General features: G+C 38.9%; 1 protein-coding gene across 1 annotated transcript in view; it reads left to right on the top strand.

The window, feature by feature from the left end:
• Positions 1 to 24,849, top strand: part of LOC121527857 (ankyrin repeat and fibronectin type-III domain-containing protein 1) — a 253,335-nt gene that overhangs the window by 1,513 nt on the left and 226,973 nt on the right. Inside the window, exon 2 of the mRNA XM_041814870.1 lies at positions 9,533 to 9,628. Within this exon, the coding sequence (XP_041670804.1) occupies positions 9,612 to 9,628 (17 nt within the window). The 5' untranslated portion in view covers positions 9,533 to 9,611. The remainder of the gene's footprint in view (positions 1 to 9,532; positions 9,629 to 24,849) is intronic.

Genomic DNA, 24,849 nt, shown 5'->3' with positions numbered 1-24,849 from the left:
CAACAGTGCCTACAGAAAGGCTTTGAAGTTTACAGTGGTGCCTCAGCTGCACTTTGTAGAAGTACTGTTATTTAAAAAGAAAAAAGCTTTGGATTTTGTTTTTATGACACTCAGGAATTGTATGTTTTGACTTGGGAAATTATTCTCCACATTTTCCCTGCTATCCAAGCAAGTAGACTCTTGATAACATTTATTTATCATAAGGTAATCACAGTCGCAAACGACCATATTGTCCAGTATAATCACAATCACACATTTTTAGCAAACCATAAGGCACTACTTGAAATTAGGGGATGATTAGGGAGGGTCTGTTTAAGGACTGAAATGTGTTCATGTGTTCATTCTCAAATTTTAAATTGTGTGTTTTAAGGAATGAATCTTAGCATTAGTTCATGCAGGCCACAGAAGTCATACCCCCAGCCATGATCAGCTGATGCCCAGCCAATCCCAGTTATCACCTCCCAGCTCCACAGCCAATCACAGGTCTTTCTCTCAACACAGCGGTCCTTTTAAATATGGCGTATTTATCACTAATCCTTCTTGCATTAATGCTGATGCACCATGCTAATATTGTTGCTAGTAAGGCTTAACCTCCACCACCCCAGCTGCCTCCTTTACAGAATAAAGCTTGTTGCATCCTCATATTCAGATTCATGCTGTTGTGGACTCATTGCTCGCAAAGTAATTTTCAATGGGTGGCAGATGTGTGTCTGGAAAAAAATCTGAGGCAAAAAGTCGATGATGTGCTTTTTTTTTGAAGGATTTATCTCCATCTCTTTGTTCCATCACATCTTTTGTTCCATCTTAAGTCCAAACCGCCCAATTTGTTTATTAAAACATTTGATTATAATTGAACAATTTTACAAAAGCTGGGTTGCGGTCTGTTGTTGAGGAAGTGGTCATGGGTCCTGGTGCTACCAGACAGTTAAGAACCTCTGATCTATACCACTCATGCTGTTCCTGGGTGACTGGAGCCGATCAGCTGTTACTGGGCAGGAAGTGTGGTACTCCCTGGACTGGTTGCTAGTCAATCACAGGGCAAACATGTTGAGACAAACAACCAGGCATGCTCAGATTCACACCTACAGATAATTCAGAGTCACCAATTATCCTAACAAGCTTTTCTTTGGGAGGAAGCAGGAGTACATGGAGAGAAAATGCAGATTCACGCAGAAAGGCCCTGTCCTATCAGGATTTGGACCAAGGACTTTCTTGCTGTGAGGCAACAGTGCTAACCTGTGCACCACTGTGCATATAGACATACCATTGCAACTTCAAAACTCCTTAAGTTACTGCCTTTCTGTCTACTTAGTGAAACATATTCAGTGAAAGCTAGTGCGATGAGTTTTAAGCTGCTTCTACACAAGTAAAAAGACCATTAGGAGAGAAAAGACCTGTTTTAGTGTTATTATTTTCAGTCACTGAAACTCCTGACAGTGGCTCTGTGTCAAATGAGGGTATTAATAGTTATCTAGTCTAAGTGCTATCCAGCACGAGAGAATCTGCTCCTCTTGTAAACCCCACCTCAGCCATTTTTGCAGGCACTGTTTAGTGTTTTGCCATTTTAAATATCCTCCAGGAGATGAAGGATCTTCACATCATTTGTTTCATTAATTCTGGCTTTGCTCCATAAATGCTGCTTCCTAATGGTCTTGCTGCTGCTTGCCGTGTTTGCTGTGCCTTCTTCTTCTCATCTGCTTGCATACTTTACTCATGCCAGGATGTAATAGAATGAAAGAAACCAGATTAAATAGGATACGCTAAGTCTATCAGATAATTGGGATAAAAGCTACATGTGGTTATCAAATTTCCATAATCTGATAATGGCCTTCGTCCTGTTTCGCATAAGGGATTATGCTGTTTACAGAAATGAATAATCAGGTATCTCAAGAAGTCAGACAATAATTAGTTTATTAGCAAGGTTATTATAGTTAAGTAGAAGTCACTAGATAACTTGAACTTAAATGTAAAAACACTTTAGTTAACTGAAACTAAAATATGACGGCTATAAAAAACTGAATCTGTCACATGTGCTTACAAAAGTCACTAAAATAAAGTAAATAAGAAACAAATTTGCTTTGTTTTTGTCTCAGGAAACTTTGTGGACATGAATTTAAAGGGCTGTAGCATCAGGCTGCTACATAACACTGAAAAGAAGTGAAGGAGATCTGAATACTTTATGTAAGTTTGTGTGCACACATGAGTGAATAGCAAGTATTTTAAAGCTCTGTAGCATATCTCCAATGATTGTTGTCACTTTAACCTCTAGCATTAAAGTGAATATGATGGCCACCCAACTCTTTCCCCAGTGACTTAAGTCTGGGGAGCATAAAATGGCATGATTGGATCAAAATTCACAGAGGTAATTTGCGGTCTCAAGTTGTGTTTAGGTATTGAATAAAGGAAATAAAAGGCAGCCTTTTTTTAGTTTTCACAATCTTTAATGTTTTTACGGTCCTTTTGTGTCTCAACCCGGAAAGAATGAAAACTAAACAAAATGAAAACAAATGAAAAATGTAAAACTGTTATAACCTTGTTTATTAGTGTGTGTGAGAACACAAATCACTTGACTGTTAAAGATAGCAGAACCACCTTTTTTTTGGTCAGAAATCACCACTTGAACTGGGTGAGATTTGCAAAGAAATCAGAGATACCACCTTGCCCATGTGGGACACTGAAAATCAAAGCAAACTGAAAGTTTCTCACTGGAGTTTAAAGGTGGATTACAACATTATAAGGAGAAAATTCTCAGAATTTACAAGGGAAAAGGGTGAACATGTTTTCTAAAAAGTTAAAATTTAGGATTATTATTTGTATTACAATATTGTTATAAATTGATTTTTATTTGAAAAATATAATTTGTCTTTTCAAAGATATTTGCTTTCTTTTAAAGCTTTAATTCATGCAAAAGGTTGCTTAAATTCTTAGTTTTAGTCTTGATTATTTTCATATGTGATCGTGTGTGATGTTATGCCAGATTGTTAGTTAGCTTTAATATTATTATTATTACTATTTTTAGCCCACAGGAGTTTACCCTGGCTTCATTGAGAAGAGGAGGATAAATGACTTGCAGCAGCTGAAGATGAGTTTACCAGAGTTCACCCAGCAGTGGAAGATGCTACATTTCAGTTGAATGTGATGCACAATGTTGATGCGCCTATATTTGCTGGATATTCAATTATATTTAGAACATGCTGTTAGACAATCGTTTGTGCACCTGTGATTTGATATAAAAATGCCAGGACTCAAGATATAAAGTCACATCACAGAACCTATGAGACACAATAGCAGCATCACTAAGCTTAAATATGATTGAGTTCTGAAAAAATACAGAGCTGGGTCCTTGAAAACCTGTTTTTTTAATCTCCACCTGTAGAGACTATATAAGCAAAGATCCTTCAGACTTTTTACTTAATTATATGTTCAATAAGAAGCACATTAAGTCTCTCTAAAAAACGCTAAAGGCTAAAAACAGCTATTTTTGTGAAAATGTAAATGAATAAGTGAAAGTAGCCTTTTTACTATGAATAAATGACAAATCCACAACAGTATGTTCAGTATACGTGCTGATAGCTGTAAATCACGGCGACATAATTGCTGCTTCTGTTGACTTATGTTTTCAAAGATAATATATTGCAACATATTACAGCCTTGATTGTTGTTGTTCCGCCAGTGATCTATGTCAGCCCTCCAGTTCTCCTCGTGTGTTGGTACATGCAGCTGCTTCTTCACACCCGCAGGGCCTCTGACAAACACACATGAATACGGACACACACTCACAGACACAGGCCTATTCACAGAGTAATGCACGTGGGGCAGCATGAACAAGCCTACATCAAAGATACATCTGTTTCATATGCATGTTTGATGGGACAGGCAGGCAGCGGCTGGCCACCGCTCCGAGTTACATCACGAATTAGTTTGCATGACTAGATGGAGGAGAAGTGGTGGAAGTGAAGGATAGAGGGTAGATAAAGAGAGATATGAAACATGAGGAATGTGTGAATATTATTCTCTTGTAAATGACACTAAGAGGATGTTTGGAGGGAAGAGAAACATAAAAACCAGGTAGTCAGACCTGGATTGAGCTGTAGCCTATCATAAAGCTGAGACATTATTGAGTTCATAACTCTTTCCTCTGTTGTGTGGTTGTCTTTTGTGCCTGCTGTTTGATGCATTGTCGGCCTTTCTAGCTCTTAGCAGCTGGTAAGCCCCCTTTGTCTGGTTGTCAGTCTGTTGCCCGAACTTTGCCTTTCTGTGCAGCTGTAACAAAACCTTTATCAGCCTGTTTCCTTGGCAGGGATTAAGGTAAGTCCATGGGCATTTGGAGAGTTGCTCAGCCAGCTGTCACCCTTAAATTTAGATATTTTGTTGGCTTTAAGTTCATTTAGTTCAGCCTGGTGTAGTTAGAGTTTAATCACCGGACACTCTGGACTTGTTTTTGATCTTTGATACAATCTTTGTGAAGTTTCTTCATCTTGAACGTCTCAAATGTGACCTGTTTACAGCATGAAGACAGTTAAAACATGAAGAAAATGAGATTATAGTTAGAAATGTTTTCAGAGCAGGTTATACTTGTCTTTTAATTTGGTGTAAATCAGAACTAAACTAATTTAAAGCTTATCTTCATTAGCACAATATAATTTAGATGCTCCTCTCTGTAGTATGAATCAGTATTTTTGAACAGAACAAATAACATCAAAAGAAATGTCGTGGCATGGTAAGGTCATAAATTAGCATTTCTTGACCTTGCAGCACAATGCAACATACATTGTCAATATCCATGGCCTTTAGCTTTGCCAGGATTTTCCCATCAGTTGAAAAGCAGGAATTGGCTGCTTGACAATTTAGCAATTTTGGCACACGGGGGGGCATGCATATCTTTGATTTAATGGGGTTCACCTTCCAAAATATTCAGCAGTTTTGGATCAAGGGAGCAGCGCCCTGTCAGTTCAGCTCTACAGTACACATTTCCACTCTCGCCAGATGTTCGGCTTAATTAGCATGCAGTCCCGAGGCGAGAGAAGTGTCACCACCCTGTACATAGTTTGCTTAGGTGTCGCAGTGCTGCATAATTGACTCATATTAACATGAATAATATTAATTAAAATCATAGAGAGGTTCCTTGAGTGAGAACTAGGTCAGTGATGTTAGTGTACACAAAGATTTTTGGAAGTTGGTTCTATAATGCATGTTCAGAAAGCAGCTTAAATGCATGCTTTGTTATTTTGATGTCAGTTGTGTGAAGAATAAAGTAGGGCTGTCTTGTAATTTTAACTTTACAGTGTTTCCCACTCAAGGCACCCTGCTATATTTACAGCCACCCAAGTGCATTTGTTAACTTTTTTTTGTCTTTTTTAATCTATTCACAAGAGAGTAAGGCTGCTTGATTATGGCAAAATCTTCACAAATATTTTGATTAATACTGAGATCACAATTATTGTCAAGATCTTATGTATTTTTCAAACTTAGAGACTTTAACACTTTAACATGCAGTAAATTCAAATAAGTAAAAATGTGTATATTGTAAGAATGATTCAAGAAGAATAAAACACTGTTTTAGAGTGATGTGACCAAAATGTAACAACAAACACTGAAATATTTGAAAAGAAATGACAGAACCGAATGAAAAAACAACACTGCATGTGGCATAGTAATCATTTAATCTACATGATCTTATTTTTATTAGAGATTGGCTGATCTACTTTTAAGTCCCGATCCGATTCTGACATATATGTAACAATACCTTATATGAAATTGGATATTAAAAAAAAAATCCTAATTAATATTTACACAATGCTATAGTAAACTTGAAATTGTATTTCTTATTCAAAGATTGAAAAAATACTTTAAAATTCATAAAACTTAATATAATTCCCAATAAATTTGTTTAATCTTTTTTCTGGCTTCAGATAGAAACGGGAAGCAGCAACAAATGTAATATTTCAAACTGAATATTTAAAACTGCAGAGCAATGTAAAAAGAGCAGCAACAACTGTAAACAACCAATAGCACCACAGGGCTACTGCAGCAAACTGAATACTTAAAATTACACTCTAGCCCTTTAAAAAGTAAATATGAGGATAAGTATATATAAAAAAAAAAAAAACTCTCCAAATAAGTAAAAAAACTACTGAACAGGAAATATATTGAGGGACTGCAGCAGGAAACAACAGATGTTGGCGTTTTCAAACACACACACAAAAAATCAACATTAAATAGCAAGCTGCTACTGAAAACACTGTATTTCCTGATCAGGGCACTTTTCCAACCTCTTTAAACATCACAGCCCACTTCTTTGAATCATCACGGACATAAAATGAGCGAGTCATGAGTTAAAACACAAAATTGTTGTTTAAGCTGTTGTAATACGAGTTGCTGCAGCCACACAAAGGCCTGCAGTGAAGACTCCTTCATGTTGCTTCATGTTAAAGGTGTTGGAGAATAAAACTTTCACCTCATTACCCTGCTTCATATTAATCACATGGACACAAACAGCTGATATTTGCGTTGATTTCTGACTGCTCTTCAGTGTTGGACTGAAATATGGTGATGAGGATTCAGACTGAGCTGCTGTCTGTCACAAAGCACTCTGCTATGCTAGTAGGGACTTGTTTATGCCTCCCTTTTGCGTGTCACAGCCAAGCAAAAAGTACTGGAATTTAGTTTGGTGACAGGGATCTCCGATATAAAAATTAGGGATGTTCCAATACCAATTTTTCCCTCTGGATACTGATTCTGGTACCAGTACCTTTGGTACCGGTGGATACAACTAAACTGATACTGGTGGAAACTCTCTGGACCGACTGTCCTGTAGAAGACTAGCAAATTTTTTTAGCCCTACATTTGACTCAATAAATAGAATGAGCCTCTTTGTGACCCTTAAGTTGTTTTCCTTCTGGTTATAGTGACTTTTACTGGTAAATATCCAGGTAACAATGACACATGGGGCTGCATCACAGGCTCTCTCTTTCTTTCTCTCCATTGTGCTCTCCTCTGGTTGTCCTCGCAGCAAGACGTGATGACAGAACAGCCTGCCATTGGTTGACAGACCCTCACAAAGGGAAGCAATATGATGATTAGCGTTCAAGCTAATGGTAATTAATGATCAAAAATGGATTATAAATGGATTAAAATATGTTTGATATTGGGTTTGCTGGTGTGTATTTAATCTTTAAAGTCCTGAAAAGTCACCTGAGTTCCAGTCTTGCTAGAAATGCTGCCGCAAGGAATTTAACGGCATGGATAGTGTCAGCGGGACAGCACAACAATGAGCTTTACATTTCATTTATTTGGATCTCCATTAGCTTTGGCTAGGGCCATTGCTACTCTTCCTGGAGTCCACACCCAACACAATTGTCTTGTCAGTGCAGTACACAATTACATAAAACACACCACACAACAAAGCAACACAAACAACTAAAAACAACTCACAACAATTTAAAAAACAAATTCAACAATCATATAGAAGGACCCAGTTCCAAGGAACAGTGCCTAACTTCAGATCAGATTTGTCCTGGCAGAGCATTCCATCTCACTATGGCTCTCTACATTACAGTACTTTTCATCTTATTTGTCTTTGCTTTAGGTAGAGTAAATCTACCTTCCGTAGCATGTCTTGTATTATATACATGTTCATCAGAACTGAAAGACAGTGGTTTATATAAAACCCTTGGCTGTTTAGTTGCAGATATTTTTCTATTAAAAACAAGTAACAAGGCAATAAATCTGTTCTTTACCTTTAACCATGCAAGACAGTTATGCATTTTGTTAACATTTGTTTGATATGGACAACGCTGTAAACATCGTGCTGCCTTATTCTGTGCAATTTGCAGTTTCTTTTTGTATGACGTGGCAGCGCGCGACCAAATCTCTGAGCAATAATCCAAGTGTGACAAAACGAGACTGTTGATGACACTTCCCCTTACATTTAAAGGTAAAAAATCTGAGCATCTCCTTATCATCCAAAGACTTCCACCCATTTTATTTATTACTTTCTCAATGTGTTTAGACCAAGTTAATTTACTAACAAATATTATTTCCAGAAGTTTGGTTTCATGTACTTGCTCTACAGCCACATCATTTACATATAATTTCAGTTTCAGTTCCTTCATTAACATAGTTTTTGTTCCAAACACAATGCTATTTGTTTTAGAGATATTAAGAACTAATTTATTATTGGTTATCCATTTCACTACTGGTTGAAGTTCCTGATTTAAAACACTACTAAGTTCAGACATTGTGGGTTTTGCTATGTATATTGTTGAGTCATCAGCACACGTTGAAATTTTAACATCCTTTAGGGTCAATGGTGGGTCATTGGTAAATATTGAATATAGCAATGGACCAAGACTACTACCCTGTGGGACTCCACAGTCCATGACTTTTACCTCAGACAAACTTCCATTAAATAAGACTGTCTGTTTTCTGTTTTTCAAATAGCTTTCTAGCCATCAGGTTGCAGTCCAACTAAAACCATAACATTCTAATTTCTGTAACAACAAGGTGTGATCAAAAATGTCACATGCTGCACTGAAATCTAATAATACTGCTCCTAATAGGAAAGGAAAGGAAAAACAAATAAGAGGCTACAATTTATGGTTCAAAAGTTATTCAGCTTTTCAAAGAAATACACCTGATGAGGTGGGGTGGAGTGGACACTACACCAAAGTATAGTGTCATGCCATGGGAAACACTGGCACTGTAAAGATTTTATTTACACTCTTGCTCATTGGTGCATTTCTAGACATTATTGCTGACTAGCTGTATTAAATTATGTACAGTTAGCCATATGTTTTCTTTTATCACACTGAAATATCAAACCATTGACAGCTGGTTATGTGGTATATGTGCTTTAGATCTAACTGTACAAAGATCTGTTTTTACTTGCAACACAAAATCAAAAGTCCAGTTTCTGTGTTACTGTTATTACCAAATGCCTCATATCCAATCAAATTACCTGATTGGGTAGGTGGTTTTATGACAAAAATATGCTTCTAATCAAGCATGTTTTAAAAGACAATCATGTCACAGCTTTTTATGCCAAATGTCAAAATCCAGTCATAATCAGTGGCCATTAAATTAGCTTATTTGTTAGGATGATTTGGCAAAAGTGGAGCTACATTAATTTGCTTAGGCGCTACTTCACATTCTTTCAGTGTTTATGTTGAGGGACAAAATCCTGCTAAGTCACTGTGAATACATAAAAGGGAAGTCCATACAGCAGAGAAGCATGGGATGACTCTTTCTATCGTAAATCACACAGTATGAAGACAACTTTGAAACACAATACCTCTAGATCAGAGAGGCCCTTAAAGAGAGAGAGAGAGAGAGAGAGAGAGAGTGACAGGCAAGGGTGTGTTTCCAGAAAAATCAGTGAAATATTCTCTTCACAAATATGTGACAGTTTTGATGAATGTGAGTAAGTTAGTGGTGCACACCCTAATTTCCTTAATCATGGTATAATCTTTACTGTAAAAGTAGATGTTTACAAATTGTTCTTAAGCTAATATGTATTTGTGCATGTTCCCAGGTGAAAAACAGAAGCCACACTGTAAGAGAAGGCCTAGAAACCCAAAACTGGGGAGCCACTGGAGCCTCAGGGTGCTGGAATGGAGCAGCTCATCGAGTAAGTGAGATTATGTCTTTGTCTGTGTTATTTGACAGATGGTTTCACGCAGTTTCTGCACATGCTTTATTGTGTTTACAAAAAGAACTTCCTGCCTCTATTTAGGGTTTTCCTGGAACTGTTGTTGCCCACTTGAGCAGCATTTCAGCCATAAATATGAGCAGATTGTAGATTACTTTAGCCCTCTGGGTCTCCTGAATGCTGTGAAGAATGACTTGCAGAGATGCAGAAGGAGTTTCAACTTTATGCACTTTAGTCCAACGCCATTCTTTTTATAAGAGCCAGAGCCTTTTGAACTGTCCTAACATCAATGTTTATATTCAAGTGTTTAAGTAATCTGAGGTAAAGACATTTGAGCGAAAGCATGACAATCAGTCTGACTTTCTCTCTGTTTAAAATACAGCATCTTGACAGAAATGGAAAAGGAGCCCAGTCCTTTATGGACAGCTCTTTTGGCAGCGGCTGACATCTAAACAGATGCTCTGCTTCTCCAGGTTGTCTCTCACTGTTTTTGTAGGACAGTTTGACGAGGTGCTCGTAGGTTTACAGCCCTGCTTGTCTGAGTTTTGAAAGCCTGTTATCTTCTATTTTTAGAAAAAGAGGACTCATCATCATGCTGTGAGAAAAAAACTTTCCATAAACAAAGTTCCATATAAAGAAACCCTCATACAAACATGCATGTACTTGTCGGAGTTACAAACACAACGTCAGGGAGGCATACAGTTATGTAAGTCAACTTCGTGGTACACAAACATTTGTATACTTTGCCTCCTTTTAAAGAAGTCACTATGCAAAAAAGACCTAAAAGGAAAGCCTAAGAATGATGCCACAGGGGAGCGATAACCAAACTGTTTGTATGGAGGTGAGCTCATGCTAGTGGGGGATGGGGAGTTGATTTATCTGATCCTACATACCTCTAGTCCTCCTTCTTTGTGAAGGAGTTTCCTCTCGATCAACACTGCAAAGGTTTGTTGAAACAGTTTCTGTTTTTTTTTTAAATCTATTTGAGTGTTAGTGATATATCTCTTGGCCAATATTATCAGCTGATATTGACATTTCAATATGAAAGGATATACTATTTTTCAAAATTCTTGAATAAGAAAACAATGCTTGATTCTCCACAGTTTATATTTTCAACACTGTCTATATTGAAATGTCACAGGTAATGCTGTCAAAAATTGCAACAAATTTTGATGTATTACTCACAGAAAAAAACATGCCAATGATTTTCTGTGCTCTTAATTTTCATCATTTCATCCATCCCAAAGATCACATCATTTAAGACTGATAAATAAGAGGACTTGCGTCCTCACTTTCCCCTTCCTCCTATACTGGTCTGACTCTAGAGAGAGGCAACCTGATGCTACAATCATTAAAATAATATTTTTTTTCTCTTATCAATATCCACTAAGTACTCCACAATGACAAAGTGAAAACAGAATTTTAATATTTAGAAGTATTCAGACCCTTTACTCACTCTATAGTTGAAGCACCTTTGGCAGGAATTACAGCCTTGAGTCTTTTTGACAATGAGACCGCAAACTTTGCACACCTGAATTGGGGGATTTTCTGCCATTCTTTGCAAAGCCTCTAATTCTCTATCTGGTTGGATGTGGACCATCCGTGGACAGCCATTTTTAGGTCTCTCCAAAGATGTTCAAGTCAGGGCTCTGACTGGGCCGCTCCCGGACATTCACAGAATTGTCTCAAAGCCACTCCTGTGTTGTTTTGGATGTGTGCTTCGGGTCATTGTCATGTTGGAAGGTAAAAATTCAGCCAAGGCTGAAGTCTGAGTGCTGCGGAACAGGTTTTCAGGATATCTCTGTACTTTCTCTGGATCTTGTTCACAAGTGAGGGTAGAGTGGACCACGAGATCGACATGTGGATTGATGCAGCATCGGCAATATAGCTGACATTGTACTGTACCGTCATGGTAAAAAGGGAGCTGAGCCAAAAGGCAAAACTTTAAATTTACCAGTCAATCTTTGTTCCAACCCTCACCTATTGTCAGTCCCTGCTGCTGAGAAACACCCCCACGGCATGATGCTGCCACTACCATACTTCACTGTTGGGATTGTATTTGGCAGATGATGAGCAGTTCCTGGTTTCCTCCAGACATTATGTGAATAATTACTGAAATTTAAGGAAGCTTGAGCTGTTTTAGGGTTTAAGGTTTGCCTTAACTAAGAAATGAAGATCTTACTGCTAACTGCTACACCAGCAGCAGCCAATTCTGCTAAACCCCAACTAAACCACGCCCATAGCTACCGCCTCATTCTCATCAAATGACGCTGATTGGTCTGCTCCGTTGTTAGACCTGGCACATTCTTTTCAGATTGTAGCTTTTGCAAGATGGATCAGCCATTTTGGCTGGTCCATCTGCTTTGCAAGGTTATATGGGACCAGGACTGTACGTACAGTAGCAGTAGCTTCTAGTCAGTGCTGCTGCAGCTGGGCTGAGTCTAATAAGAGTCACAGTTGTATCTTCTCGACTCTCCTGCAACTTTCCTCCCATCTCCTCCGCATATTCTGGAGATAGAAACAAAAAAAAAGACCGGCATTGTAAAACCTCTGACTTTCTATCTTTGTGTGTGAGCATACATGTGACTGTGCGCTCAGGTATGTGTGCATGAATCACAGCTTCGTCACTTGTCACTTCATTAGACCGATCTCTCAGCGGTGCGAGGAGATGTAGAAAATGTATAATTCATAGCTGTGACTGTGCCTGGGATGTGTGCCTACATGCTTCCCCTCCTACTCACTACATCTCAACCTGTCAGGGGAAACTGTTCATTTACAGTATATCAGTGATTGTTGAATCACCTTCCTCGTTACCTGACGCCCCCCCTGGACTTAATGCCAACGTCAGTGGCTTTTTCTTAATGATGAGGTCACCAACCTGCTACAGTGACTTGCGCAACTCGGCTCTGCTCTCTGGCCTGTGACTCACTGGTGAGTCATCCAGCAGGAAGAGGGGCTTTACATGCACCCCAATGCACGTGCACACACATCTGTAAACGTGCTCACACCAAAGTGTGTTTATGTGTGTAAGGTGTCTGTGCACAACCTTAGACGTCATGTCTTTTTTTCTAGACACACTCACTTTGTTTATAATAATCAACATAATTGTCAAAGAGTTTAATCTTCTTCAGATAAAGAGCAGAAAGCAGAGCTAATAATTGGTGAATTCTAATTACAGCTCTGTTGACGCAGCTCAGATAAGATAAGTCACACATAATGATGAGGACGCTCCAGATCTGGGCTGAATTGTGTTCAGAGAAATATCTGTGTTCAGCCACTAGAGGGAGACACAGCCATTAGTTTCTCACTTTCAAGCCTGAATAGTTTGAATGCATTATACTCATGTGAAGTGGATATTGACTGTAATAAGAGCATCATATTTCACTCTCACTTTAACGTGATACTTCTAACATATTTGTTCTTATGCCCAAATCAGCTCAAAAAGATTGCAGTTTGGCACATTTGGCTCTACATATGTATGCCTGGTACCGTCTTTTAACATTGTCATTTTCTCTATCTTCATCAGTTTTTATAACTTTTATGAGGCTAATTTCCTCGTAGGACATTTGTTTTGATTGCAATTTATGCACATCAAATGGAGCTGCTGCATATGATCTTGAAGGAAGTACACCTTAAAAATAGACTGTGATATTTAAAGCTCCTGCAGTGATTTTTTCAGAGGCTTATAAAACAGGCTGAAATGACTACTGATACTTCTATATGACTAACAAATGTAGAAGAGATCATCTCTGAGAAGACTGATTATTTCTATGTAATTTTTTAATGCCTGTAATTGCTGCTGCAGGGTAGGCATCAGATAATATGATCTTCAGAGCTTTGACAGAACAGCAAGGGCAATGTTCATCCATTATTTCTATTGGAAGTCATTTTTTAAGACTGTAAAGGTGAGAAAAGATACAGCTTTCTCCACAGGCAGCACAAACACAGATTTACAGCAAGAATCTTTCTAAACCTAATAAATTGTCTACCTCTACATCATATCTTAACATGAACTGTTAATGGCATATTTGTATTAACAAGAAGTGGCTTGTCATGGGGAATTTATGGTTCTAAAGTGACACATTGTAGAGCAATAAAAATGCACTCAATTATTTCTGTTGAGCCATAAAACTGCTCTAAAGACATTAAACAGGATTAGCTAGTTCTTACATACATTATAGAATTACATTTTTTTTCTTTCTTTTGGAATTTTTAAAAAAAAATCTTGTAGTAAGAGAATTAAAAATTGCAAATTCATATGGATTTCATCAGTGGTTTATTTGGTATTTTTCTCATGGTGTCTGACTGGAATCAAAACTTAATTCCTGAAAACTTATACTGTATGTATAGGGGGTTTAGGAGTTCCATTTTTTTTCTTTAAGGTTTATTTTGGGCATTTTTGTACCTTTGTTTTTGATAGAAGAGGACAGTGGGTAGAGTTGGAAACAGGGATGAGAGCAGGGGAGAGACATGCAGTAAAGGGCCCCAGGCTGGATTCGAACCCGTGCCATCCACGTACATGGGGTGCGCCTCAACCACTCGGCCACCTGTACCCCGGAGTTCCAGTTTTGATACATTTTTAAACAGTGATACAGGTTTTCATGCTTCCGCACCAGCAATAGCCAGATATGGGAGGTAATGTGTTTTTTGGGTTCTCTGTCCAACAGGGGCTGACATTTTCTGAGATTCCCGCAGGTCAGGGGACTCTCGTGATTCCTGCGGGATGGGAGCCATTCTACTATTTGATCATGTGATTGGGAAAGGAGGGGAAAAAGTAAGCAGGAGTGGAAACCATCAGAACGAGACCTTTTTTTTTAAATATATAATATGCACATGCAGTTTTTATTTTCATTTAGTTAGGTTTCTTTTTTTTAGCAGAAAATAGACACAAACACCGCCTATTGACCACATCTTTTAGTGAGCCATAAACAGCTCTGCCCCAGCCGACACTCCCTCCAACAATACAAGCTGTAACAATAAATGCCATGTTTGGGTATATCTTTGACTATTCAAATGAGCGGGATGGGACGGGAGTAAACAAAAAAGGAGTGGAAATGAAGCTGCAGTTATTCTACCAGGAGTTTGATGGAATTAAATTTTTTTGTACACTCTGTGTGAATAGGATGGGACAGGAATGAAAATCCTCTCCCATGTCACCCTCTGCTGTCCAACTGTCCACTCCTTCAGTTTTGTAGTTGTACATCAAAGTGAGTGACATTAGGCCTTACATTCATCACTTGCTTCTGAGTTTGATATCTCCATCACTCTTTGAGGGGTGTTCTTTAACTTTTCACTCATGTCCAGTGTGACCCAAGGATAAACTGAATACATTTTGGGGTTACAAGATCAAGATCGAAAACCACCCAGTTCCTTTTCTTCATCCACCACTGTACTTTAAGTCTGGCAGTTGTACACCTCACAGAGGTGTACAACTGCCAGGTGATAGTTGTACTCTTCCTTCTGTTGTGCTTTGGTGTTTTGCACCTGGGTTCTGAGATGTGTAAGCAGAGGTAGATGAATCATGCACCCCTGGGACAATGAAAAATGTCATCATGGTCATACTGTCAGAGACGGAAGCTGTGCTGGATTTTTCCTGTGACTGATGGAGCTGCTCTGTGATCACAGTTTTGAGTACTTAATCCGAGGTGAGGCAGCCATGGTAAATCAATATGAGGGATGACTAATGTGCAGCTGTGCGTGGAAACTTGTTGTAAAACAGTTGTGCATTAATTTCCCTCTCTGCTTATATTAATATCATTTGTTGGGAACATCTGGCCAGGGGATATTTCTCAGCCTGTTTTTCTTGAGATTTGATGAGTCTTACTGAAGGTAACCTGGAAGCAATCTTATTTAGGGATCCAATGTTTTTGTTAATGGCGTAGGGGTTCAGTGTCTCTTGATCAGGACTGAAAGGATGAAAATTGAAAAAGACAAAAGGCATGTTTTAGGTTGCTGGTTTGTTAGATAGTCCCAGAGAGTGTAAGAAAGAGATCCAGAAAGCGTTGTTTAATTTCACGAGGCTGCAGCATACCTTGTGCCTTAGTGCAGGCTGTACTCATGCTGAACATGCTAACAGATAAAGAACCGCTTGTCTTGTAAAGTTAAGATGTTTGCTTGTTAATCTTGCCTCCGCTGAGCTGTATAAACACTTCCTGTCACAGTTAGCAGGTTTCTACTGTAGAAGGATCCTAATTGGTCATTTGGGACCGAGCTGTCAAACAGAGAAGAGGTAGGGCAGCACAGACACGTTGATGTTTACATCCAGCCTTACACTGCAGCATTTTATGTGCGTTGTTGTTATGCCTTTGAGCAGACAAGTGTGGCAGGATGACGTTTCCTTGTTGTCTGCCCAGTTGACAAAGGTCAAAGGAAATCTTCTCTGGGATATCATACTTCAGAAAGCTGTTGTTTCTGTTTTTTGAGGTCAGTTTTAACTAATTATTTTATTTTTAGTTCACATTGGTAAAAAACAGAGAAAAGCTATGCTAAAAGCTGTCTGGACACAATTTCGAGTAGGTTCCTGCACAGGCTGGGACAAGTAGGTCCTGTTAAACGTTATTATTGAAAACAAAACAATTAGTAGTTATTTTGTATGTAAATCTAAAGAGTTATTGCGCTGTGATCATGGCAAACATTCATACAGGCTGGTCATCTCTGAGTCAGTTACTATGTCAGTGTTTATAATAAGGTTAAGAGTAAACTGTTGTGCTTCAAAAAGCTTGTTATGTTTATTTTTAAGTCCATTTAGGAGGATGTTACGAGGACACTCTCACTGATTTGGTCATCAATCAAGGGAGAACGGCCCTCTTAAGAACTAACTGATTGGTTGATGCAAGCCTTGTTTTTTTTAAGCCTCTGCTGATGAGCACCTTAAATCCATACTGCTGACATCCAGAATCATCCATCTCTGGTCACCAGCCCATTCATCAGTGCACGTGTATTCATGGGTGCTCCATGAATGCAGCAGAACCTTTCGACCTGAATCCCAGTTTTAACACAAATAACACAGAAAGTTTACATTTATACCAATGATTTCACCCTATTTACCCATGGTACAGCCTGTTGCAAAATGAAAACATCAAAATAAATCAGCTTCTATCAGCTCTTCTGTAGCCATGGTTGTGGATTTGTTTTTTTTAATGACAGTGACATGATAGCTGATTTGTGTATTCCCCCTGTGTATGTTTATTTGTTTGTTGTATGTCACAGTTAAGTCCATGAGGAGCCTGTTTTTGTTGCAGTCATCACTCTGCATTCCTGGCCGAGCAGCATACTGCTGCATGGGCTGAGGTGACAGATTATAGCTGCCTCATAGGGAATGGCTGTTGTGTGCCTGATTCTCCAAGCCTGTGTGAGCTGCATAGCAGGAAAGTCTCATGTGTGCGTGTCTGCAGAGCGGCATCATCTCAGCACACTGTCAAAATCTTCTCCAAACACTCTCATCTGTACATGTGAGCTAACTAGTTTGATCTTTTTTGTCTTTCTTTTTTCCTTTAATCTTTTTTGTTGCTCTGTTTCTTTATGTGTGTAGCGAGCGTCAAACAAAGCAGATCTTTGTCATAAAAACACAATTCACTCATCCCTGAAGAGATTCTTGTTGTCATCACTACTAGAGTAGCTTACATGCCATACACACAAGAAGGGACAGAGCGCTCTGGAGGTTCAAATCCTACTGAGGCTACTGCATAATGAATCATGGAGGGTGTTCGGCTGGACATCAGACAAGAGCAGAAAACAGAAACAGTGGGCTTCCATCAAAAACATGCTCTGTGTGCATGTCGACGAGACAGAAAAAAGGCAGAAAGTGTTTATTTGGTGCTCTTTCAGTCTCAAAAATGTATCCCATAAGATAAAGATTCACAATAATCCTATAAAATAGTATGATTATTCTGAGATTATGTCTACAAAACATACATAAACTGTTAATATGGAACAGTCCTTGACTAGATCTGCAAATGGAAACCTAAAAATAGTTGAGCAAAACATTAATAGTGCTGTGGAAAACTTTGATTTAGTGTAGATTCTAGACAAAGTGGTACCTGTTATCTCTTATAGGCATGTATCAGTATCAAAAATAACAACAAATAACAATTGTCAATTTAAAAATAGCACTTGATTTGTAGCCCATAATTGGGTTTGCTATTGTAGGTCATAGAGGCATCAGGGTCATTTTTGGTGTGTTTCTTAACCCGTGTACTCATAAGACATTTCTTCAATCGTGACAAATTTTAAAAACATGGGAGACCACAAATGTTAAATGGACTTGAGCTTGTATAGTGCTCACTCATTCAGGCCAACTTCACACACAGGCAGCTATGCCATCAGTTTTAGCTAATCCCGTTGTATACACACTCACACTGACCCAGCAGTGGGAGCAGTTTGGACTTAAGTGTCTCGCTCATCGACATGCGTCAGTAGGAGTTGGGAGATCAAATCCATGACCTCCAGTTGAGAGATGACAGATCACCTGCAGAGCCGCAGTTGCCCCATGGAGGATGATCAGCTGGTCCTAGCTGGCTCTTCAGGTGTACGCTGTCCCTCTCTAGTCCTTCTCGCCTCCTACTTGTCCAAAACGTGTCAGCAAAGCTTTTTTACATTGCCTTGTTTGTTTTTAGAATTGATTGGATCCTAGCTATATAACAGAATTACTGATCCCCTATGAGCCAGCCCGCAGTAAATATTCAAATATAGTAGTAAATATTCAAGTAGAAAAAAATAATAACAGTTCCATTCTGATGTTGGACTGGAAAAACAACTTTGATAGTGTAATAAAATATCACAACAGCCAGCAGCTCAATGTTTTCACACACAGATGAACTTCTCTGCTGTGTTTTGCCTTCATCGTTTATCCCTGCTTTGTTTACAGGGTTAGGGTTAGGGTTAGGGTTAGAGGGGGACAATCATTTCGCCCAGTGGTTCTCAAGAGGTTGCGACCTAAATTTGGGAGGTTTCCACTGCCTTCAGCAAGATCCCCTAGGAAAATGAAGACAAGGCTGAGATGGGACATGAGACAGAGGGAGGCTGGGAATTACTCACCTCCAGAGACCTGAAGAGGGTGAAGAGGAATCGTCTTGCTGTATTCCTTAACCTCATTGCAAATTTCAGTTAATTATTATTTTCCTCTTAAAACATTTCACATAAATTCAGCTTAGAAGGGTGCTTAGTGCATGCTAAATGTGATGGCTAAATTTGCAGCAGTTTCCCATTTGCAGTTTTCTTGGTTTGTATGGTTTTGATTAGCATTGCAGTTCATTTATGAACATGCATCTAATTCAGCATATTACAGCATGTTCTCTCACTTTGCAGCTAGTTTTTTTTGTTTGTTGAGCCATTTGAATCTTAATAGTTTCTAAATTTGCTTTCCTACTCCACTAATTAAAATTGTACCATGTTTGCAATTTCCAGCCAGCGTAGCTCTACAGTATTGAACTGTTTGCATTTTTGCTGCTCTGAAAACGTTGTAGCCAGCAAAGCTTAGTGCTGAAGTTTCATTAACATCTACTTTACCACACACACTTGGTGAATGACACGATTTTCATCATCATTGCGAGTTTATTCCCCGTGCGCCGAAATAAATGTAATCCTGCGGCTGCCTCGAAGGTAGAAAAACACAATGAAAGAGAAAGCACGGCCTGCTTTGTGAGAAAGGTTCATCTGTAAGTATGAAATTTACAGTAAATGGCTGGAACATCAAAAGGCTGACAGTCTGAATTGTATGAAATCCAGCGGAGGTTCAAAGAGACGTGAGAGCTGCAGACGCACCAACCGGATGCTCGCTGACACGGTGGTGTGAACTGAGCAGAGTACTCTGTGTAAGCTACACCGTATCGATTAGCTTTCTAATCACTGGGGATTAAACTGGAAAACCACTACTGAGAGCAGGAACCTTTCAGAGGTGAAGGAACTCAAATGCACTTCTTCAGACCTTCTTAGTCTCTTATTTCCTATTATTCAACCATGAGTAAGCTTTTAACTGGAGAGTTTTTCCCCCATGCATCCTGGGAGCGATGATTCATAAGAAATTTGAGGTCAAAAGGCCTTTGGAGGTAAAGGGAGTTAAAGAGAAGTTCAAAGTCAGCAGCCGGTACTTACATTCCCTCATCTTTTATTCAGTCCAGCCCTCAGGAGCTGCAGCTCTCATAGCATGGCAGTATGCCTGACTGACATTATGCAGACTGGAAGAGCGGGGCGGTGTCACAGACAGGATGGAAAAGAAGGAGAAATAAATAGGTAACTGGTTCCTAAACCTCCAGGCAGAGCATTTCCATTTTTCTGTTGGAAGAGGATTAATTTAAAGATTTTTCATGTCTGCTGTGGTGCATGCATGTGTGTGAAAATGCAGAACAGTCCTCATTATTTCCTTTTTAAAAGCACTGCTTTATTCAGAATACAAGGTTAAAGTAAATGTAGACTAAGAGTGGCTTTGTTGCTGTTAAAATAAAAGTTTTTAGAAACTTTGCTAATATAGTCATGGTACGGTTTCTAGGTATGACAAAGTATAATAGGTCACACTGATAAAAATCAGTAGAAATTAACTATAAAGACTGTAAATGATAAAGATAAATAAGATGTTAAGCTCAAAGTGTGTACTACAGATGCAAAAGGATACCACTCAAGGGTTAAACAGCCTCAGGGATTATTCCCCTTTTAAGCCTCACACATTAAATACAAAGCCGTACAATTCCTCCCTGAGGCTGTTTCCTCAAAGAGCAGAGAATGATCCTTAAAAATATTCAGGGCTTTTCGGTGAAGCTGAAATTCATAAATTACAAAAAACTGTCAGAATATAAAGTAAAACTATAGTTTATGTGGAAACTGGACCCCAGCCCTCCCTGATGTTTCAACATTTCTAAGGTGTCTGATTTAAGATTTTTGAAGTGTACTTTCAGTTGTTAGCAACTGATGTCTTTGGATTTCAGCAAATTGTTTGTGGCTGTTTTTATGGTGATGACATATTTTATGTACATATATGCTAATGAAACATAACAGGACCTTTACATGAACAGTTAAGTCAAGGCTACAGCTTGATTTGGACATGTATCTGGTCTACTGGTCCAACTTTTCCGATGCAAAACCACCAAGTGAGGGTCAGTTATTGATCAAAGTATGTCTGACTCCATGTGGACTTCACCTGATACGCCAGATAGACTGTTTCACACATCCATGTCATGGTACATACAGTGCCATGAAAAAGTATTTGCCCCCTTTCTGATTCCTGATTTTTTTTTTTTTTTTTTTTGCATATTTATCACACTTAAATGTTTCGGATCGTCAAACCAATTTTTATATTTAACAAAGACAACCTGAGTAAATACAAAATGCAGTGTCTGGATGATTATTTAATTTTTTAAGGGGGGGGGGGGGGATTGTAAACCTATCCTATGTGAGAAAGTAATTGCTCCCCCATTGTTAAATCATGAGTTAACTGTGATTAACCACAGTTTTTGGAAAGCTGAGTTCAATTTCACTGGCCACACCCAGGCCTGATTACCGCCAGATTTGTTGAATCAAGAAATCACTTAAATAGAAGCTGTCAGACAAAGTGAAGTAGGCTACAAGATCTCAGAAAGAAAGGCATCATGCCATGATCCAAAGAAATTCAAGAACAAATGAGAAACAAAGTGATTGAAATCCATCATTCTGGAAAAGGTCACAAAGCCATTTCCAAGGCTTTGGGACTCCAGTGAACCACAGTCAGAGCCATTATCCACAAATGGAGAAAAATGGGAACAGTGGTGAACCATCCCAGGAGTGGTTGGCCAACCAAAATGACTCCAAGAGTGCAACGGCAACTCATCCAGGAGGTCACAATAAAACCCAGAACAACATCCAAAGAACTGGAAGCCTCACTGGCCTCAGTTAAGGTCAGAGGTCATGACTCAACCATAAGAAAGACACTGGGCATAATTGGCATCATGGGAGAGTTCCAAGGCCAAAACCACTGCTGACAAATAGGGGTGTAAAGGTACGTGTATTCATACCGTACCAATTCGGTACGGGCCTCTTGGTACGGTACAGATGTGTACCGAACGGATACATGTGGTACAACGCAGGCTTTACACAATCAGGATTTTTGGGGCCAATCACCAATCACCGATTAGTGAGTTTAAATAAACCGATCACCGATCCGATCACATGAGGGAGTAATATGTCTATTTAAATAACTTGTTTATTTACTGCATATACTTATGTACTGTTTACCGAGTATTAACAAAAGTATTCTCAAGCATTTTTGCCAGGCAGTAATGTTGCCCCTCAAAACATTCATATATACTAGAAAAGCACCTGGAGAGCGCAGACCTCCACCATTAGCCCTATCTCCCAGTAGTACAGAATCCTTAAAAAAATCCTGGATCCAGACGGTGATCTGGATCACTCCTAAAATCTAATCAGTTCCTCCTTATGCCATTTCTGACATTTCCTGAAAATTTCATCAAAACCTGTCTGTAACTTTTTGAATTATGTTGCTAACTAACCAACTAACAAACCCTGCCGATCACATAACCTCCTTGGCGGAGGTAATAACAACTCCATGAAATAAAAAGCCACACTAGTGCAAATTAAGGGTAGTATTAGTAATAATGCCTCAGAACATTCATACACAGCTCCGTTAAATTAACAGTTCTGCTGCAAATAAAGGGCAGTAATGTCCCTTACTGTCTAAAGTAGTTTGCTTTAGCATCTATTTCGGTGTTTTTTTTTCTTTTTCCATGTTCCGTTTCTTGATCTCGGCATGCTCCTCCTTGTGTTCCTTATCCAGGTGCCTGATTAAATTTGTCATGTTGAAACATTTCGCGGATGCTCCCCCACGAGTTACTGTAGTGTTGCACAGATTGCAAATAGCTTGAGTTTTATCTGTCTCAGACACTTTGAAGAAGTCCCACACCACCGACTGTGGGGCTACGGGCAGGGCAAAAAAAAAAAAAAAAAAATAGCTGTCAGATTCAAACAAACGTGTCCGTGTTGTGGACCTTCTTCGGAGTAAATGAGACACATAGAACAATGCAACGGGAGCATCTGCAAAAAGTTTCAACACGACAATGACGTCATTGATCGGATTGGCGAATTAAGACATTACAGCCAATCACACAAATTGCATAAAATGCAAAATATCAGCCGATCCGATATAGCTGATCAGATCGGCGGAAAGCCTAGTACAAAGCTCACATACAGTCAGAAAACCAGAGGACAACTCACTGTCACACTGTCCTGGCAACCACACAACCACAGCAAACGACAGCAACAGCCTGAATATTCCCAGATGAAAGTGTCCTGTTCAGGAACACTTTGTTTCTCAGTAAAATACAACAGTTGACAAAGACAACAGCAGTAGTTCTGACATTATTCAGCAGGTGTGTCTCTGACAGCACGTTGTAATTCAAATGTGTTTATTTATCAATATTTTTAATCATTGAAGAACTTTTGGAAGGAGGTTGCAGCATTATTAATAGTTTAAATGTAATTTGTTCAGTCTATTTTTTTAATACAATACCCCCCCCCCCAAAAAAATAAATCCTATTATTTCACTTCAATTACCGTACCGAAAACGTACCGAACCGTGACTTCAAATCCGAAGTACGTACTTAACCGAAATTTTTCTGTACCGTTACACTCCTACTGATAAAAAAGAGTACAAATGCTCGTCTCACATTTGCCAAGAAGCATCTTGATGATGAACTTTTTAGAAGGTGTGTGGCCCCTTACATCTGGCGTAAAAATAACACCGCATTTGATAAAAAGAACATCATGCCAACAGTCAAACATGGTGGTGGCAGTGTGAAGTCTGGGACTGCTTTGCTGCTTCAGGACCTGGACCACTTGCCGTAATTGTTGGAACAATGAATTCTGCTGTCTACCAGAAAATCCTGAAGGCGATCGTCCGGCCATCAGTTCGCCCCCTCAAGCTAATCGAGATGCTGTGGTGTGACCTTAAACAGGCAGTCCATGCTAGAAAACCCTCCAATATGGCTGAGTTAAAACTATTCTGTGAACAAGAGTGGGTCAAAATTCCTCCACAGCGATGCAAAAGACTCTTTACCAGATATCAGTTATTCAGTTATTGCTGCCAAGGGTGACACAACCAGTTATAAGGTTCAGGGGGCAATTAATTTTTCACATAGGGCCAGATAGGTTTGGAATTTTTCCCCCTTTAAAAAATTAAATTATAATTTAGACACTGCATTTTGTATTTGCTTGGGTTGTCTTTGTGAAATATAAAATTTTTCTTATGATCCGAAACATTTAAGTGTGATAAATATGCAAAAAAAATCAGGAATCAGAAAGGGGGCAAGTACTTTTTACAGCACTGTACACTCACCAGCAACTTTAGGTTCACCCGTTCAATTTCTTGTAAACACAGTTAGCTGATCAACCAATCACATGGCAGCAACTCAATGCATTTAGGTATGCAGATATGGTCAAGACCAAGTAGTATTTCTAAAGAAGAATGTTTGAACATCCTAATCAACAAACAAGTTAATAAGTGTCAAACTGCTACTTTCCATTCATGTACATCATGTGTGCATACAGTGTCTTCTCATTTGTATAAAAATGCGTGGTCCTCACTCTCACACTTCCAATGTTAAAACTTTTTCTTATTTTGTTCCCCACTTTCTCCTCGTAGTGTTCACTTTTGAGTGAAAGCCTGGTGAGGAGCATGCACAGGACCCTGAGACCAGTATGGTTCTGACTTAAACATATTCATACATCTGTGTGCATTCACTACCTAGATGTTGACACAGTATGTTTTAGGTCGGACTAAGATGCCCACATATACTTTGAAGTCAGAGTTTTAGAGCACCTTTTGAGTTTTTTGTAGCTAGTTGACTTCGACTCTCCTCTGTAGTATTCTTAGGTCTGTATTAAATAGCTCTGTGTGCTCAAAATTGTCCTTTATTCAAGGAAATTGCACCCAACAAACAGGAAAACAATACTAAGGAATCATTTTCAGGCAGTGGCAGCAGCTCTAGACCTGAAGAATGTACAACATAGACATGGCTACACAGAGAAACAAGTACTACAGACAGTGAAGCATCTGATGCACATAATAAAATCTGACTAAAAGAGTTCTTACTCAGAGATTAAGGTCAAGAATTATTTTTAACCTTATCTCAAAAGGGATGAAAATAGTGTATGTAAATGTGGAGCGGTATGACTGGGACAGACATTTCCTCAGTGTTAATACAGAATCGGTCAGTGGG

Source organism: Cheilinus undulatus, linkage group 20 (assembly GCF_018320785.1).
Source record: "Cheilinus undulatus linkage group 20, ASM1832078v1, whole genome shotgun sequence".
In the NCBI taxonomy this organism is placed as follows: Eukaryota; Metazoa; Chordata; class Actinopteri; order Labriformes; family Labridae; genus Cheilinus; species Cheilinus undulatus.
The sequence above is the reverse complement of the archived record's forward strand: the minus strand, read 5'-3'. Positions and strand labels throughout refer to the sequence as shown.